The following is a 17,631-nucleotide window of genomic DNA, read 5'->3' as shown; positions in this document are numbered from 1 at the left end:
GAAAGGAATCTTTACTCGTTTTTTTATACTTTTTGGTTTTTCAGCCCTGTAAACGACAATTCAAAAAATTAAAAACATTTAAGGAAAAAGTGTATCATTGGCATTACTATACTGACAAACATGCCGAACAGCTGGAGAAAACCACATGTTGAGCTGGAGTGTGGCAGAACAGCGCAAGAGCACAGTGAGGAGGAGGGACAAAGGCTGAAGAGGAAGCCACAGCAATACACAGAAGAGAGAACCTTTAATCACAGGCTGACCAGAAGCACTCGAGCCCCCCAAGTTTTGGAAACTGATTAACTGAACCTTTGGTCTGGGTATTCTAGAAGAACCATGGATATGAGGAATGGCCAAGATTTGGAGTTTTTTCTTCAGTCCACCACCTCCTTCAAGCCTCCGCAGGTGAATCCAGCCCACAGTGACCCCTCCATCTTCTGAGTACTTGTTTATACTATTCATTGGGTAGTGCACTGTCCTGCCTGAACTGAGAGTTGCTTAATTATTCATTGCAAACTCCTTAGAAATTTTGGGTTGCAGCTTACCATAATGCCTCCCCCCACACATGCTTAGTGTTTGAAGAATGAGCTGTCATCTATTCAGCTAGACTATAAGCTTCTCGAGGACAGGGTCCATTTCAACTACATCATACACCTTCCACAGTGCTCAGGGTTCAGGGCCCATACATGGCAACCTGGAGCACAGCTCTCCTAAACTGGGAAGCTACTCTCTGACTGAACTGGGAGACAACTTAATTTGTTCCTCCTCCTTCTCAAAAATTTCACAGTAGTAAAAGGTGGGAATGCAGATGAAAGAGGAACATTGCTTCCAAAAGTTCCAAGATAGGTTGACATGCAAAATACTGATGGAGGAAATTACATCCTTTACATCAAGATTTGGCACCCCAAGGCAATGGTACACTAGACATCCTTTTGAATCCTCAGCCTCATCTGCTCTGAGCCTCCTTTTTCTTCTGGAATTTAAAGGAGATATCCTAGGTGCTCCAACAGCCCACTAAGCCTTGATAAACTCAAGGAGTAAAACATTTGTTCCCAAGCTAGGGAAATTAATAGTACAAATGTCTATTTTATAAGGCAGCCATTTGCTCTGAAAACCTGTCCACATGGAATGGACACATGCAAAGACTCACTGTAGAGGATTGCTTCACGCATGACTGAATGAGGGGGGAAAATCCAGAGCTAACAGATTAACTGCCAAACTAGGAAACTGAATTCAAACATTTGAATTGTATTCAGACATTTTTTAGCCTGCTTGTTATTTGCAGCGACTGCATGATTCAGGATAGTGTCATTAGTCCTTTTATGATGTGGGTTTATCTATAGATATGAGTGTGTAATTTTTTTAGGAAGTTTGTCTATTGATAAAAATATAATAATGTCATCTTTCCGTGCATGGTCATTTCAAGTTACTCAGGGAGTTTAGTCTCGAAAGTACAAATTTCACCACCCAAATGTGGGCTTCCAAAGAGCAACCGAGTTGTGAAGCTAGAAATCAAGCCATTTGACTAATCAGGCTGAGGATAATACATGTTCATTCAGTGTTTTCTGGCCTAGTTCTATGAAAATAGGACCAGAGTGCTTTCTTGATTTTTACAGGGACCCAAAGCCAACTTGTCTTTGGCAGTGCCTGCACAGGCCTTCTCTCGGGCCTCAATGCTCCAACCTAATGGCTGTCCTGCCCATCTGCCACCACCTGCAGACACATCCCCTGGCCAGGGCCAACCACAGGGAGGGAGGAGTATATTAAGCAGGTTCTGTTCCATCCCACTGTAGTGAAATTCAATTTCTGAACCAGGAGCAAAAGCCAACAGGTCCTTGTAACAGCTCCCACTGAGGACCCCCAACCAGTGGGGGAATCCTTCAGGTGCCACCAGCACCCCTGGAGTGCTCAGATCTCAAACAAGCAGAGGAGCATCTGTCTCAGCAATCCCCTCATCTGATCACTCCCCTACTAAGGGGTTCTGGTTCTCTAGGAGGGACCCAGTGTCCTATTTTGAACCAGGTCTAACTCTCTTTACAACAAGACCATGTGGTACTTCATTCTGACTCCTCTGTGTGTTCCCTCCCATCACACTTTCTGCAGACAGCCCTCCTATTGCCAAGAGCTGCCTCCCAGCTCCACATTCCCAGCAGAAAAGGGTTGTGCTGAATACTCAATCTCTCATCCAACTACTACTTTCTTCACTGAGCCAACTACTTTGGACCTAGGTCACGCACCTTGACACCTGTCAGCTGCTGACTCTTCAGGAACATCACTTTAATTATTCTGAATGGGCTGATACACCTTTGGTCTATAGTGGCATAAAGAAACCAATCTTTGATCTGAACTGTAATCAATGACCCTCAGAATCAGGCGTCACCCATAACTGGTGATAACTAACTTCTCTTTAGTACTTTCTAAAAGAAATTTCTATTTAAATTTTTATATTATGAATTTGCCAGTAACCATAAAACCACGTTAGCATAGCAATGAAGAGACAAGGTTTAGGATCCTGGCTTTGCCAGGTCTCCCTGCGTGACCTTGAGTGAATAACTTCACTCCATGCAGCTTCATCGCCTCAGCTGTGGGGAGGATGACAGTGCGAGCAGGAGGGCTGTTGGGAGGAGTGTAACTGAGAAGGTCTGGAAGCCCCTGGCCAGGGCTGACATGGAGCGCTCCATATATGGTAGCAGCTATTCTTTCAATCCCAGGTTCCTCTGTAAAAGGATAATTACCAGGAACAAACAGCAATTATAGCACTCTAATACTCTTTTTAAAATCAACAGGGAACTCAGAGTGTCTCACTAGGTAGATAGAGGCGCTCTGCTAAAACCCAATTCACTGAACTCTTCCTTAGAGAAAATGGACATCTTTTGCCATTAAAAGATTTAATGGAAAAATCTAACCCTGTTTCTATGGAAACACATATTACTTATGCTAAAGGTACTATTTTTTTACATTTAAAAAATTAGCAAAGATTTTATACAGCTAATGAATGCAAAAGTAAAAGACTCCTTTGTGGCCACCCACATCATGTAGAGGGCAGGGGTAAAAGGTTCAGAGGGAAGCACACGCCTCACTTCCACTTGCTCCACGTGCGAGCCTCTGAGCACACCTGTGCTCCTGCCTGCATCTCCACTGCTCTGGCAAAGGAAAAGAAACATAGGGGCATGGAAATCCAATGTGCTCTCCTTATCTAGAAAGATACGTTATGCACAATAGCAAAAAAAAAAAAAAAAAGCAAACATTGCCTATTTAGGAACACACCTAACAGTTTGGGAAGGATCTCAGAAGAAAACTATAAAACTTTGCTGAGACATAAGAAAATCTGAGCAAATGGAAAAAGCACATTCCTAGATAGGAACCTTCAAAGTAAAAATGTCACTGTTACCCAGACTATAAAAGTACATAATTCTAAGAAAAAAATCTAAGTATCAGCATTATTTTTAATGCTAGGAAATTAGTCTAAACTTCATCTGGAAGAATAAACGTGTGAGAGGCTGCCAAAATTTTTGAAAAAGTAATAATGAGGAGGAATGTGCCACATTGGCTATTAAATTGTATTATAAAGGTTCCATAATTAAAGACAGTGTATACTAATACAGAAATGGACAAATCAAGTGACCCGACTAAAAGGTCCCTAGTAACAGACCTAAGAATAACTATGAATTAATTTAACATAAAATGGAGGTAACTGCAAACCCTGGAGGAGAGAATTAATTTTTCAGAAAATGGCAGAATAGGAGGTTCAAGTCTAATACAGTTTTCCTTAACTCTTGTCAGCTGTGAATTATGGAAAACTAAATAGCCAAGTGAAGGAAGTCATTAAGGAAATGGGCAGACGGTGCTCCTCCTCCTAGTGCTTGCTTACTTGGACACGGTCAGGCCAGGTACGTGTGTGCCTGTATCGCTGCGTTTTGAGGGAGGCACTGTTATCAGTGGTTACTCTTTTACTGAAGGTGAAACTGAAAATTACTCTCTCTGACTTTCACAGTAAACTGTATGACACACAAAAAAACAATGATAAGGTCAGGGCAGAGGGTAGATGATGGCAGCCAGTTGACGGGTAGCTAATCAGGCTGACCGGGGGTGGGGGTGGGGGGTATCTTGGGACATACACTTGGTTCTTTCATTTAGTCCACTACCATTTCTCAAAGGATTACTATGCAATGCTACCTGTGTAGGTGCTGGGTATCCTACCTGGGTATCCCAGGTATTCACAATGTTGAACATGACTAAGTCCTTGCCTCTGAGGGGCTAAAAATTTAGTTGATCAAACATGTAAAAAATTTATTGCAGAATTATTTGTCAGAGATACCTTCAGACTATGACAAATATCAGCTCTTCCATTCAAGAAATGGGCTCCCCTTTGCCCACTCCCAAACATGTTCTTTTCCCTCCCGCAAGTTTTGTTTTACTTCTTCATAAAACTGTTCAAGCTTTCATAGCCTATCATAACCTCCTTCCTTTCCAGATGGATTACATTCATTCATTCATTCATGCACTGTGTTTTTTACATTACCAAACAATGGAAGAGACCAAGTCTTCAATTTCATGTTAACCCTTTAAAGTCTAGAAATAATAATCATCTGCAGATGCTGACATAAGAATAAAACCTGGTATCTTTAGTAACTAACCTCCTTTCTCTTTGAGGGAGCATCTACTTAACACAATATGCAGAACCTCACTGAGTACAACACTTTCATTAAAATTAATCCTGAGATTATTAATCAAAGAAAAAAAGTTACATAAAAAATCGTCTGTTTAATGATAAGGTTTCACCATTTTATTTCCTGTTTTTGTGTGGGCACAGATTTAGTCATATAAATAGTTTCATAAATCCTGTAGGATAATTGGATGTTGAATAAAAGTATTTTCAGATACAGCTATATATAAACTGCATATTATGTACAGTTTACAAAAGAGGTCATTTAGTGTACAGTAAGAAGATATAAATCTTAGGGGATCAAAAACTTTTCCCTAAAGTGATTACAGATCACAAAACATCCTAACCTCTAGGTTTTGTGTTGAGAGCAAAGTCTTCCTGGGTTGCTTTGAGAAAAGTACCCTCCTCCTTTTCCTGAAGGACCCCTTTATAAACAACTGCCAAAAACATCAACTCAAGCTATCATATAATTGTGATTGCCATCTTTGTGAAAAAGACAAAGGCAGTTATATATGCTAACTTCGGGTGTGGGGGGCACGGCATTCAATGAGCAATGCATAAAATAGCCATTCGTGTGGCTAAATTTTAAATTTATAAGATCAATTATTTATAGAAAGTATGATACGTGAAAGTATGTCTCGTTAATACTTCGAGACCAGTTTTTTAAACAAAATATGAAATCTGTATTATAATTGGTACTTGCTGTCTCTGTCTCACCCTTTGACTACTTTTGTCAATGACAAAGTCAGGGAGTTCACCAGCGCACCAAGGGAGGAGATGCAAACTGGCTATATAAGCAGCATATGTCTCTTCAAGTTCTTCCAAGGGCAGATGCCATCTACTCAAGAGGTGTGGTCCGGGAAAGTTAGATTCTAGGGGTACCATTCTGAGTGCTCCTCTACACCATCAACATAGACCAGATTTATAACAATATCTACATGCCCTGCCTTTGTAATAACCAGGCTGTGCCCTCAGTACCATGTGGCAACAAAACAAGCTTACAACATCCTAGAGTGAAATCTGAATGTGGTCAAGGGAGTTCAGAAGCAGTAAGAGTGGTGCAATGCGTACCAGGACTTAGGACCTATCTTCTGATATAAGGAGCCTGGCCATCTGAAAAGCCAAAACCCAAAACAAACAACTATAGGGACCTGCATTCAATTAGAATATTCTACCAGAAGAAACCTGACAGGGATGGCTTCTCACGCCAGACCAGATGCTAATGAAAAATACTGTTTGACCAAATGAAAACAACAGCTTAGATCAGGCTGCTGAGTCCTCCTCACAGAGCACACACAAAAATCTTTTGTCATTGGGTCAGACGACGCTGGCAGTGGTAATCTCTCTTAGACCAGCTGCCTAATTCCAGCAAGGCCTGCATATGTACCACTCCAGAAAAAACGAGTGTCTACTATTAAAGGAGATGCCAGAATTTTCTTTTGAAAGAGTCCATTCTAGCACCTGACTCCTGACCTACAGACTGTAGCTCATGCATTCACGGTCTCCATTTGCTGAAGAACGTATTGAAAGACATTCAAAGTCAGAGGAATTCCCAGCTAAGAGAAGGAAATGGCAGAACTGTCATCGCTAAAGGGCATGTAAGAACAAAAGATAAAAATATTTCCTATATTCCGTCAATAATTATTTAGTGACTATAGTGGGAAACCAGTAACACTTTAAAAACACATAAACCTAGGAATACCTTTTACAGCAAATGTGTAAGAACTCTATGTGAACATTACAAAACTTAGAGGCAAGAAAGGAAATTTGAATAAATGACACATATCACATCCTGGATAGAAAGATCTAATATGTACCATGAACTTTTAAAAGTTACATTATATTGGAATTACTTCATTTCAGTTTTAAAGACCTCAAAGGAATTTTGGGGATGGAGAACTGTTGAATTTATTATAAAATTCATCAGGCAAAACAATGTGGTGAGAATAGCTCAGAACACGATAAAGTTAAAAAAGGGAAGGATTAGATTCCATTTACCAGAGATCCTGAAACACATGAAAAATAGCAAAGATGGAAACAATGTACACTGGCACAGGAAGAGCAGATGGATGGGTGGAACAGAACTAGTTTAGAAACAGACAACAGAGACAGCAACTTCAAACAGCAAGACTAATTCTGTAAAGGTAAGTGATAAACTGGACAAGTTACGCAATATACATATTTAATCTTTATATTATAGAATCTTTTCAAAATAAAGAAAAATATAAAATCCTCAGTAGAAAATAGGGCAAAAATAGGCCTCCCTGGTGGCCTAGGGGTTAAGTCTCAGTGCTATCACCCCTGTGGCCTTAGTTTGATCCCTGAGCAGGGAGCTAACACACATGGCACAGCAGATCTCTTCTGTCTGGCCCACTGCTTCTTTTAGCTGTGTATTTCAGTAAATCTGCCTGTTCTGCTCCCCACTTTGTCTCTGGTGAATCCTCTCACTTCCCCACACCTCTGGCCTACACCCCAGTTCTTCTATGCAAAAAAAAGAAAATTGGCAAAGGTTATTTAATAGGTAATTTTAACTCATGCACACACAAAAATAAGAAAACTGTTTAACCGTGCTAGCACTATAAATGCAAATTAAGACAAGTTGTATATTTTGTTTTTAGATTCATAAAGGTCTTGAATTATAAACTTGTGAAGAGATATAGAAAATACTGCCTATAACTCGCCTGGCAGGTAATCCATCAGTCAAAAATCACAACCTGTTTATCATGAATTCAACAATGATAGATTTATCCTAAGGAAATTATGATGTTTGAGAAATTTATCCACAAGTTAGTATAAGGAAGCAATGTTTGTGTCAGCAAAACACTAGGAAGAATCAAAAATAGGGATTGGTTAGGAGTAATTGCCCATCCATATGATGCAGTCTGGACATTTACTAGAAGTTAGGCCAAAAAGGAGACTTAGTGATAATGAGAATTTTCATGATGTAGCTTGACAAGAAGTTACAAATCTGCTACTATATGGTCCATAAGCATTTTTTAAAAAGTATGACAGGGTCTCCCCGGTGACGCAGCGGTTGAGCGCTGGGCTGTGAAGCTGCCCGCAGCCTCGGCAGCGCCCGGTTCGATCCCCGGCCGCCGGGCAAGGGTCCCACATGGTGCACAGACCTCTCCTGCTGCCCAAGCTGCTCCCCTCAGCAGTGTATTTCGTCAGTCTGCCTGTTCTGTTCCCTGCGCTGGCTCTGGTGAATTCTCTCACCCTCCCGCACTTCTGACTGTACCCAGTGCTTGTATGAATAAATTTTTTAAAAAAAAAGAAAGTATGACAAAGGTCTCGATGGACATAGAACTCAGCAGCAATGTTAGCAGTTGCTACCACTGCAAGGTGTATTATAGATGATTTTATATTCATTGTGCTTTTCTGAACTTTCTAATTTTCTACATTAAACTGTATTTTTAAAGTTATATTTTGAAACAATTGAAAAGATAGATCTTAAAGTTCCATTTGTCCCCCCTGGCTGCTAGAATTATGGATGATTTAATTTTTCAACAGGATTTTCTATATTTCTCAAAATTTTCTCCTGTTGCCACTGCCACCGCCACCACCACCAGTCCTCATCTCCACTGTGCTAGAAGTCTTTTATCTTCCTACCAAGGACAAGTTTACTAAAAGCAGCAGTATTAAATGTAATATCCTCCACAATACCAATTATTCTGAATCTTTAAAGCACCACAGACAGGTTTCTGTTAAAAAAACTAACTCAAGGATAATCAACTCTTCAATATCAAGGCAGAAAAAAAAAATTCTCATTGTTAAATTCTTTTCCTAATTTGACTTTTTTAAAAAAGAGCCATGGCAATCTTTTTAAAATGTGATGTGTTATGGTAAAAAAAAGTCTAAGGTATATTAACATGTCACAAAGTGGTATTCTTTCATAGGATTTGGCTACTAAAAACAGCAAGACTCCAGGAATAGTTGTTTGACCTCAAACCCCTACAATTCTTAAGCATCCACACTAGTAGTTAGGAGAGACTCTAATAACTTTAACTTTATGGGCTGCAGCAACCAATGCATGGTCAAATTAAGTAAATTTGAATTCTTCTCACATGTTCTAGACCAGAGAAAGAATTATCAAGGCCTTAAAAGATCAAATTCCAAAAAAGAAAGAACAATAAAGAAACTAGATAACCAAGCTCTCAACAAGCAGTTGAGTGACCCACAGAAGGAGTCAGACGAGAAGCAGCTGCCCAGGAGTGACATGGCGTCTAGTTTTCTAGAACACTTACCTCCACAGCCTCCTGTGCATACCTGTCTTAGTGCTCACTGTATTAACTGAAACTGCCTTTGCCTTCCATTAGACCAGCCACGTTTCTCCAGGACGGGGCTGTGCTGATTAAGATCCATTATGAACTCAGTATTGAGCACAAGTTCTGGGGACACGCTAGGCAGAAAATAACCATCCCTGAGCTACTAAAATAAATAAGAACGACGTTCTGTGGCTCCTACAGAGGGAAAAGGCACAAAGGTAGCAAACCTAAGAGCCCTTCCCTGAAGTGACTTGATAATTTAAAAATACCTGCTTAAGAACAATGTGAGAGGGGAAGAAGGGGAGCTAGAAAACTTTAGCACAGACAGTCCCAGTTTACCTACTTTATCCCAAAGACAGGAAGCTGGACAAGAACCTACATTTGCGAAAATGAAGGCACATCATCTCACTTCCTTTCCATCTTTAGCAAAGACTTTTGCGTTTCCAGTTCATGACATATAAATGCCTACAGCTTAAGGGAATCTCACAATGGCAGAGAAATTAAAAGGGAAGGCGGAAGAAAGGGAGAAACATACTCACTATCTTGTCCACTCCCTCTCTCTCACACTAACCCTGCATGTTCACCCAATTCCAAGGCTCCTTCCTAGAGTCTTTCCCTGATCAGGGGCTGGGCTGCCCTTTCACTGATGAAACAAGTCATTCAGAGCTCGACTTTCAGAGTCAGGCTCCCTCTTTAGAGGGTTTTATGAAAGAACCACGTGTATTTAGAAAATCATCACTACACATCATCTTGTTTGTTCAGGGCACTGAGAGAGCCGCTCGGTGCAGACATTTCAAATGGAGGGGAGCTCAGAAGCCAGGAGGAGGTTTATTTGATGGTTTGCAGCCCTGGCAGCACATGAGAATCACCTGGGAGCTTTTAAAAAAAATACTAGTGCAGAGTCTCAACCCAATTAAATGAGAATTGCTAGGGGTGAAAGCTGGGCATTTGCTTTTTGTTTTTAAAACTCCACAATGAATTATTATTTTTTTCAGTGTGAAAAACAAGTGGTTATGATCTTCTTAAAGAATCTTTACTGAGATATGGGCCTCCCTGGTGGCACAAGGGATTAAGACGCAACCTATGAAACTATCCGCAGCCACTGCAGCATGGGTTCAATCCCCGGCTAGGGAGCTAACACATATGGCCCAGCAGACCTCTCCTGACTCACCCGCTGCTCCCCTCAGCAATGTATTTCAATCAGTCTGCCTGTTCTACTCCCCACTCTGTGTCTGGTGACTCCTCTTAACCAACCCCCATCCCCTCCCCTCACCCCTGGACTATACCCCAGCTCTTGTATGCGTAAACAAATAAAATAGGGCCTCCCTATTTAACCCCTGCAAGGGGTTAAAACACAGCCTATGAAGCTATCCGCAGCCACTGCAGCATGGGTTCGATCCCATGCTGGGAGCCAGGGAGCTACTCACATGGCACATCAGACCTCTCCTGTCTCTCCCACTGCTCCCCTCAGCAGTGTACTTCAGTCAATCTGCCTGTTCTGTTCCCCACTCTGTCTCTGGTGAATCCTCTCACCCCCCACCCCTCTGGCCTGTACCCCAGTTCTTTTTTGCATAAATAAATAAATCTTTAAACAAAAAAGGAATCGTTGCTGAGATAGAAGATTTGCTTTAACATACTCCATTGGAAAAGGGGTGGTTCTGATTACTGAAGTTGGCAAAATGTTGATAATTGCTGAAGCTGGGTGAGGCTACTTAGAGGCTGATGACATTCACTCCTGTATATTTGAAAACTTCTATAACAAAAATGTTATTTTGTAAAATCAGCACAAATAAAAAGGTGCCCACCCCCCAACTATTTGTATATGATGTATTTAATACAAAAATATTTTTAAAAGAACATTTAATAACTCTGCAAGTCACTAATATGTAAACCAAGTTGAGAACCACTAGGCTACATCACTGAAGGAAGGGCAAGCCTGACTTGGAAAATAAAGAATAAGCAGCAAGAGGCAAACTAGGTGAGAAAGATCAACTCAGACTCATAGCAGGATGAAGCCAAGGGAGGCTGGCAAACTGGCTCTAACCGATCAGCATCTCCAACTCCTGTTATGCACATATCTGCCTGAATGTTGAGAATCTTTATTTACAAGTAAATTGCAAACGTATATACACACACATGCATACTGTGTGTATATACTTGACAGCACTGCCAATGATATGTTCAGGAGCATGTAATCTTTTAAAAACACTATCTGGAAAAGCTGCCCATGACCTAAAAGGCTTTGGCCTGTGGAACAGTCACATAGAAAGGCACTCCTAGGGAGGAGCAGGTGGTAAGGGTAAGGGCTAGAGTGTGGTCTTTGGAACTGGGGAGCTCTTTATCTACCTAAGTGATTCATAAGTAATGCTGCTTAGAGAGCTGAGTGAACTCTTAAACCAAGTGCTACTTGTGAGAAGAGTCAAAAAGAACGACTAAGTCTCAGCTTAATGACCAGAGAATGCATCAAAAAACACCCCTCCCCCATCCCATGCCCAAAATCCCCAACTCACCTATTTTTCTCCATTTCATTGTGAGTTGATCTGAAAGAGGGAACAAAGAGAGTAAGATTATTCTAGTCTTAAAGGACTACTTGAACACTAACACAATTATTTTAACGTCTTTCTCTCCAAAACTGGTTGAAGACAGAACAGGAGAACACCCCAGTCAGCTCTACTGTAGAAACCAGTCTATTTGGGGAGTTAGAAAAACGTAAATAGGGGCCTCCCCAGTGGCGCAGCGGTTGAGCGCTGGGTTGCGAAGCTGCCCGCAGCCTCCGCGGCGCCGGTTCGATCCCCGGCTGCTCCCCGGCCACGGGAGGAGGGTCCCTCATGGTGCGCAGACTTCTCCTGCCGCCCGCTGCTCCCCTCAGCAGTGTACTTCGGTCCTTCTGCCTGCTCTGATCCCCGCTCTGGCTCTGGTGAATTCTTTCACCCTCCCGCGCTTCTGACTGTACCCAGTGCTTGTATAAATAAATAAATAAATCTTAAAAAAAAAAAAAGAAAAAAAAAAAGACTGAGACGGTAAAGGATTAAATAACTTAAAAAAAAAAAAACAAAAACAAACAAACAAAAAAAACGTAAATATCTAAAGTAGAGTTCAAGAAGAAGTGACAAACTAAGAGCAGGCATTCCCTCGTAGAAAATTATTCCATTTTAAGAAAAGGAATAAAGGGGGTCTATTTATACAAAGAAAGCCAGCTGCACAGGTGATGTAAACTTACATAACACCGCACAGCTTTCTTTAGGCTGGAGGTGGCACCCCCACCCTGGACCTGCAGTTTTTTCTAGGTGTAGCGTTAGATAAAATTGAAGGCTAAGTTGGTAGATTATAGGAGAGTTGTACATTGTTTAAAATAAGCCCTCTTCCCTCAATCTATCTACTCCCTGAAGTGACTATTTTATCATGTACAACCTTCTGAAAGTTTCTACTCTTGGAATGGCTAGGAACAGGCTTCCAAAACTTAGTTTGACATAAAGATGAACCGGTTAAAGCATTAGTTTGGTGGAATTTGAAGTCCGTCTTTGCCACTGACTGGTACTACAGAAGAAAAAAAATTCTCTACCATCCTGTCCTTGGCTAACCCCTCCATAAAATGGGAATAAAACTTATTGCTAATTATTTACTGAACAAGCGTGGATCAATCAGGTAGCATTGTGATTAGAGAGCTGTGGATGAAAGCTGTGGGAGAAGTGAAATCATATCATTAGTGTGTTTATGGCTGGCCTTGAATATAAGGTCTGGTTCTAAGAATTTATGGACAGATTTCCACAAAATCACAAGTCAATGTCACATTAGTGCCCTCCTCACACAAATTCTTCCTAAATAGTTATAAATTTGAGAACGCTCCCAGCATTATAAAGGAACCCAATCTTGACCTTTCCTATGGAAATTCTCTGGAATCTAACCAGTTCAGAGAATTGTGCCCTGGCTCAGGTCATGACTTCTGTGGGTCCTTAAAAACTTTACTGTGTCTAGAAAATCAATTCTTCAGTAATCATGGAGGAACACTACATTGTGAATGCCCAGCCAGTCACTTATTTATATTAGGGGCACCAAATTCATTCACACCAGGCCAAGGGTGTGTGTGTGGAGAGGGAGGGGTGAGGGCCTATGTGTGTTCTTGAAATGGGAAATTTCCAATCCAGCACTAAAACTTCTCTTCTACAAGGCTCTTGGGATACCAATTTTTATATATAAGGAACAACAAAATAATGACATTTCAAATTTTGGAATACTTGTTTTCTAGACAAAGGCTACATAGACCTTAAAATTGGTTAACTTAAAAGCTTTCATTGGTTCACTTGGTTATCCCTCAGCATTTTTTCAGAAGATTTACTTCTTGCAATGACCAGCAGGATATTGGAGTTAACAAGAATCTAGCTTCTACAGCAAACCTTTGGCTTTAAAGCACGTGGCATTTTAGTTTTAACAGGCAATAACAAGTTCAAAGTCTGACAGATATTTTAAATGGATGAAAGTATATGACAACAGCTGGTCAAGATTTCCTTGTTAACTGTAGATAACGACCATCTCAGTAGATTGTAGGAGGGTGGGTATTTGAAAAGAATATGGTCTCTGATTGTAGAAAATAACAGCACTCAGGGTACTCTTCCCCCAAATTTCTGAATTCTTTGAAGATATGTTAAAAAAAAATTCAGAAGTCCCCCCCAGATAAACTTTTAAATATTCCATAGCAAACACAACTTCTTCCAAACTTTGAACCATTTTAGACTCTACAGATCTTATTTGATTAAACTAATAGTGTTGAACACATAGTGATTTATTTATGAGGGGGCTTATGCCTCATTGCGAGGGCATTTGATTTACTGAAATGGAGCTAATCTTTAATAAAAAATCAGGTCTCTCAAAAAAAATGACCAGAGACTGCCTATCAACTCTGGTGATGGGCAAACATTTATATATTTAATGAAAGCATTATATGATACATAGGCATCCGATGTCAAAATTATTTTCCATGACATTATCAAAGACTTGAATACTCTGGAATCACTGATAAAGGTTAAATGTCACCATTTAAAAATATATTCTAACAAAAATATAGCTAAGCCAAGCAGAATACTGACAAAGGGAGAAGTCCTTGAGTTAAAAAAGACTCCCTATGTTGACAAGCTACATAGGCACTGTCTCATAAAACAACTGGGTGGAAAGTCTTGAACTTCCTCTTTCACATGAGTGCCAATGCCTGCTCTACCAATTTAACAATACATACTTTTACAAGCTCTCAATTTTGATTCTAAATATTGAGCAACTGATTTCAAAAATCAGTAGGAAAGAAAGCCACTTTCCTGTATTCCAGCACTCTGGAAGATTCTAAAAGAATCAGTATTCACAATTTCATTTGTTCTTGTTTTTTTAAATAAGCAACTAAGAAATTTTATTAAAATCTGAATTTTCAGTTTTCAAGTAGTTTGATATGTGGCTAAATTTTATATTTTATTGTTTAAACAAAAGCACCCCAAGACTTCACAAAGAGCACAGAATTTCAACTTGATTAACAAAATTAAATTGTTATCCAATGGTTACATAAACCAGTAGTCATCTCTCCCTAGTCTTCACCTCAATTCAAGTACTGAGCATATATGGCCTTGAATACACAACTAATTCAAACTGCAATTCAAGGGGTCAAACTTCAACCTCTGGGGAGATGTCTTATTGCTCAGGCAAGAGTCATTGCAAATAGGTCAAGAAGGAAGTGATCACATTTAAACAATACAACCTACTCTTGCTTCATATGTTTGCTTGGTGCCATCTCCGGGTTTAATCACGGGCTCTCAGAGATGCTTGCACCACATGAAGATATTACACTCACTCATTATTAGTCAAGAATATGGACAGCTGTGATAGTTCTCCTGTCTCTAACCTTGGAAAACAAATCAAGTCCACAGAATAGAACTTTTCTAAAGAATCAGAGTTTGCAGCCACTTTTCAGAAATACTGGTAGATATTAAAGAGAAGAGAAATAGTCAGGATTCTTGGCTTGAAATTCTCAACTATTATTTTTATTTCCTAATGATCCCAGGGGACACTGGCCCTTTTTCCAGCCTTGGGACTAAGCCACTTCTCTTCAGCATTTCTTGCTTTTCCTCTCTTTACCATTGAATACCCCTGACACACACATATACCTTTCCTGTGAAAGTTAGGAAACTTGGGGGGCGGGGAGGGGAAGCTAAGGCATCAATCCTTAACTACTAATGTAATCAACTCCTCTCAAAATCATTAGACAAGAGCAGAGAAGAATAAAAAGCAACAAATGTACTAACTAAAAAAAAAACCCCTCAAAAACAAAACTAAAAGGGCTCTAAGTTCTTCCAAATAAAAATTGAAAAATTAATACTGTAACATATAACACAGCTTAATTGTTTCTAATATTTCACAATACAAGGCAGTACTAACATCTTTCTTAAAGGGTCTAACACCCATGTGTTGGCTACTACCTTCAGGTAATGCTAAAGTTGGGAGGGAAAGGAAAAACCACCAGGTAATTAATTACCAGGTTCATTCTTCACGTGCCTTCTAATTCAAGAGCTCAGCACATGTGTGCTGCTCACATCCTGTGGTTCCACCAACACTAAGAACAATGGGGGTGAATCAAGGACAGAAGAGTCAGAAAGAACAGGTTAGTTTCATGTTTATATGGGAACCTCTGGGCTTTCAGTGGTCTGTATTATGCCACAGAGGCTAACCAAATGCACCTCCTTGCAGAGTGTTATTCATGAGGATCAGGAGAGATAAGGATTCTAAATCAGTGATGAAAATGTCCATGAATTTAATTTAATGGAATGGAAGGTATAATTGAACGCATCTATGAGTGGATTTAAATAAACAGATTTCCTAGTTAACATATTTTTAAGAGAAAAGAGGGGAGAAGAGGGGCCAGAAGCAGTTCCTGTAGCAGGAACAATGTGCAGCACTTCAACGTGTTGTTTCACTGCCCAAATACTTCCCAAGGAGAGTCACAGATTTTAAGAACCAAAAGGCTTATATGAAAGGTTGTAGCATATTGATATTTTAATACTATATATATTTTTTCAATCACCAAAGAAGTAGATTTTAACCTTTGTCATTCCTTTTTGCCATTATGGATGTGGTAGATTATCAGAGAAACCACTGTATTTAATTTACAATCAAATATAAACCCCTAGCACCTATGCCAAGATACTTTAACATGTTTATAAAATCTTCACTATAAAAAATGAAAAAGCAGGTATTTTCAACTACTTGCTCTAAATCTGTAATTTCTGAAGGCAAAATGTCACTGCTGCAAATCTCACTGGGAGTTTCCACAGATTTTTGTTCCAAAAGGGAAGAAAAGCAAATTTTAAAAAAAGTTCATAAAGAAACTTAAAACATTTTCATTTCTCTTTTCTTTTCAGTCCCCTCAACCCAAGCAGAAGGACAGCTTCATCCTATGGCTTAAGCCCATGTGTGTATTACTGAATCATGATTGCCACTTAATGTATTTACAGGGTTATAATAACAACAGGCAACTTCTCTGCAGTTTCTGTCAGCTGCAGTAATGATCTAAAGGAGAAAGAATTATTTACCAAATTACCTGCTACTGCTGTTATTCTTCTTGGATTTGTTCCTCCGTTTTAAGGCATCTCTGTCCTTGTTATTGTATGGTAACATGGAGGCATAACCGTGTTCAGCTTCTAGAAAACCGGGGGATCCAGTTAATGAATGAGCCCAGAACATTCAATATCCTCGCCTTATTTTTTTAATTAAGAGAATAGTGTGGAAATAATTAAAGGGAGCAAGGTGGAATTCTTGGAACAATGATTTCCCCTCCACCCCCCAAATTGTGTGAATACCCTCAGTTTGGAGCAGGTGTAAGGAGTATTCCAGCTGCTCATTGTTGAGAAAGACACAGCAAGTCGCTGAGCTCGTGGAGCCCGGGTTTCTCATTAGCAACGTCCAGCAGGTTGGAGTGTTAAGTGGGACCAGCCCCAGGCTCCGGTGAGGAGCAAAAACAGAGCGGCAGGGGAGCGGCAGGTTGGGGAGGTGTTGCTCCTGAGGAGGGGAGACCAGGGGCCAGGCCCGCTTGGGGTCCGGCTGGGACGAGCCCGTTGAGGTAAACCAAGGGCCTGGCTGAGGGGTCCCTGGGCATCCTACCGGCGACGGTGTAGGAGGGGGCGTCGCTTGGGACCCTGGGGTCAGCGCCCCCGTTCCCACCCTCATTCATTGCCCGAGGGGCAGCCGTGGCTCCCTTCGGACCGCGCGTGGGGAGAGCTGGAGGGGTTGGGAGCGCTCGCGGTGGCTCTCTCCGCGCCTCCAACCACCCCCGGAGCGGCTGGGCGCTCCGACCCGCGGCAGTACACCTCAGAGTCCCTGCCCCGGCTCGGGCCGGACCCCTCCCGGCCCCGTGCACCTCTCTCTCGGCGCTCCAGGTAGTCAGCCGCCTCCAGCAGCATCTGGATGTTCATCCGAACCGCCGTCGCCATTCTGCACCGGGGGCCGGAGCCACGGGACCAACCCCCACTGCCCACGGGCTCGCCGCCTGCGCTGGACACCTGCGCCCCGCTGTGGACCCCGCAGAGCAGGGTTACCGCAGCTTCGCTGGCGGCCACGCTCGCCGGATAGGGGGAGGGGGCTGGTGAGCGGGGTACCGCCGACACCGTGACAGAACCTAGAGAAGAGCAGCAGCCACCACCGCCGCGGAGTGTTTATCCCCGACTCACCATC

At 41.3% G+C, this 17,631-nt stretch overlaps 1 protein-coding gene across 2 annotated transcripts in view; it reads right to left on the bottom strand.

Annotated features, from left to right (window-relative positions):
- Window positions 1-17,631, bottom strand: part of MXD1 (MAX dimerization protein 1) — a 25,456-nt gene extending 7,825 nt beyond the window's left edge. Inside the window, exons 1-3 of one of the 2 annotated variants that reach the window (XM_037527545.2) lie at window positions 17,318-17,631; window positions 16,502-16,601; window positions 11,439-11,468 (exon numbers count right to left, since the gene is read on the bottom strand). In XM_037527545.2, coding sequence (XP_037383442.1) covers window positions 11,439-11,468; window positions 16,502-16,601; window positions 17,318-17,390 — 203 coding nt within the window. In that variant the 5' untranslated portion in view covers window positions 17,391-17,631. Of the gene's footprint in view, window positions 1-11,438; window positions 11,469-16,501; window positions 16,602-17,061; window positions 17,174-17,317 lie in introns of those variants that run through there. The other variant, XM_054701696.1, reaches the window with a different exon arrangement.

Source organism: Talpa occidentalis, unplaced genomic scaffold, assembly GCF_014898055.3.
Source record: "Talpa occidentalis isolate TD23 unplaced genomic scaffold, MPIMG_talOcc4v2.1 talOcc4.5, whole genome shotgun sequence".
Classification (NCBI taxonomy): domain Eukaryota; kingdom Metazoa; phylum Chordata; class Mammalia; order Eulipotyphla; family Talpidae; genus Talpa; species Talpa occidentalis.
Note: the sequence above shows the minus strand (reverse complement) of the source record. Positions and strands in the feature narration are given on the sequence as shown.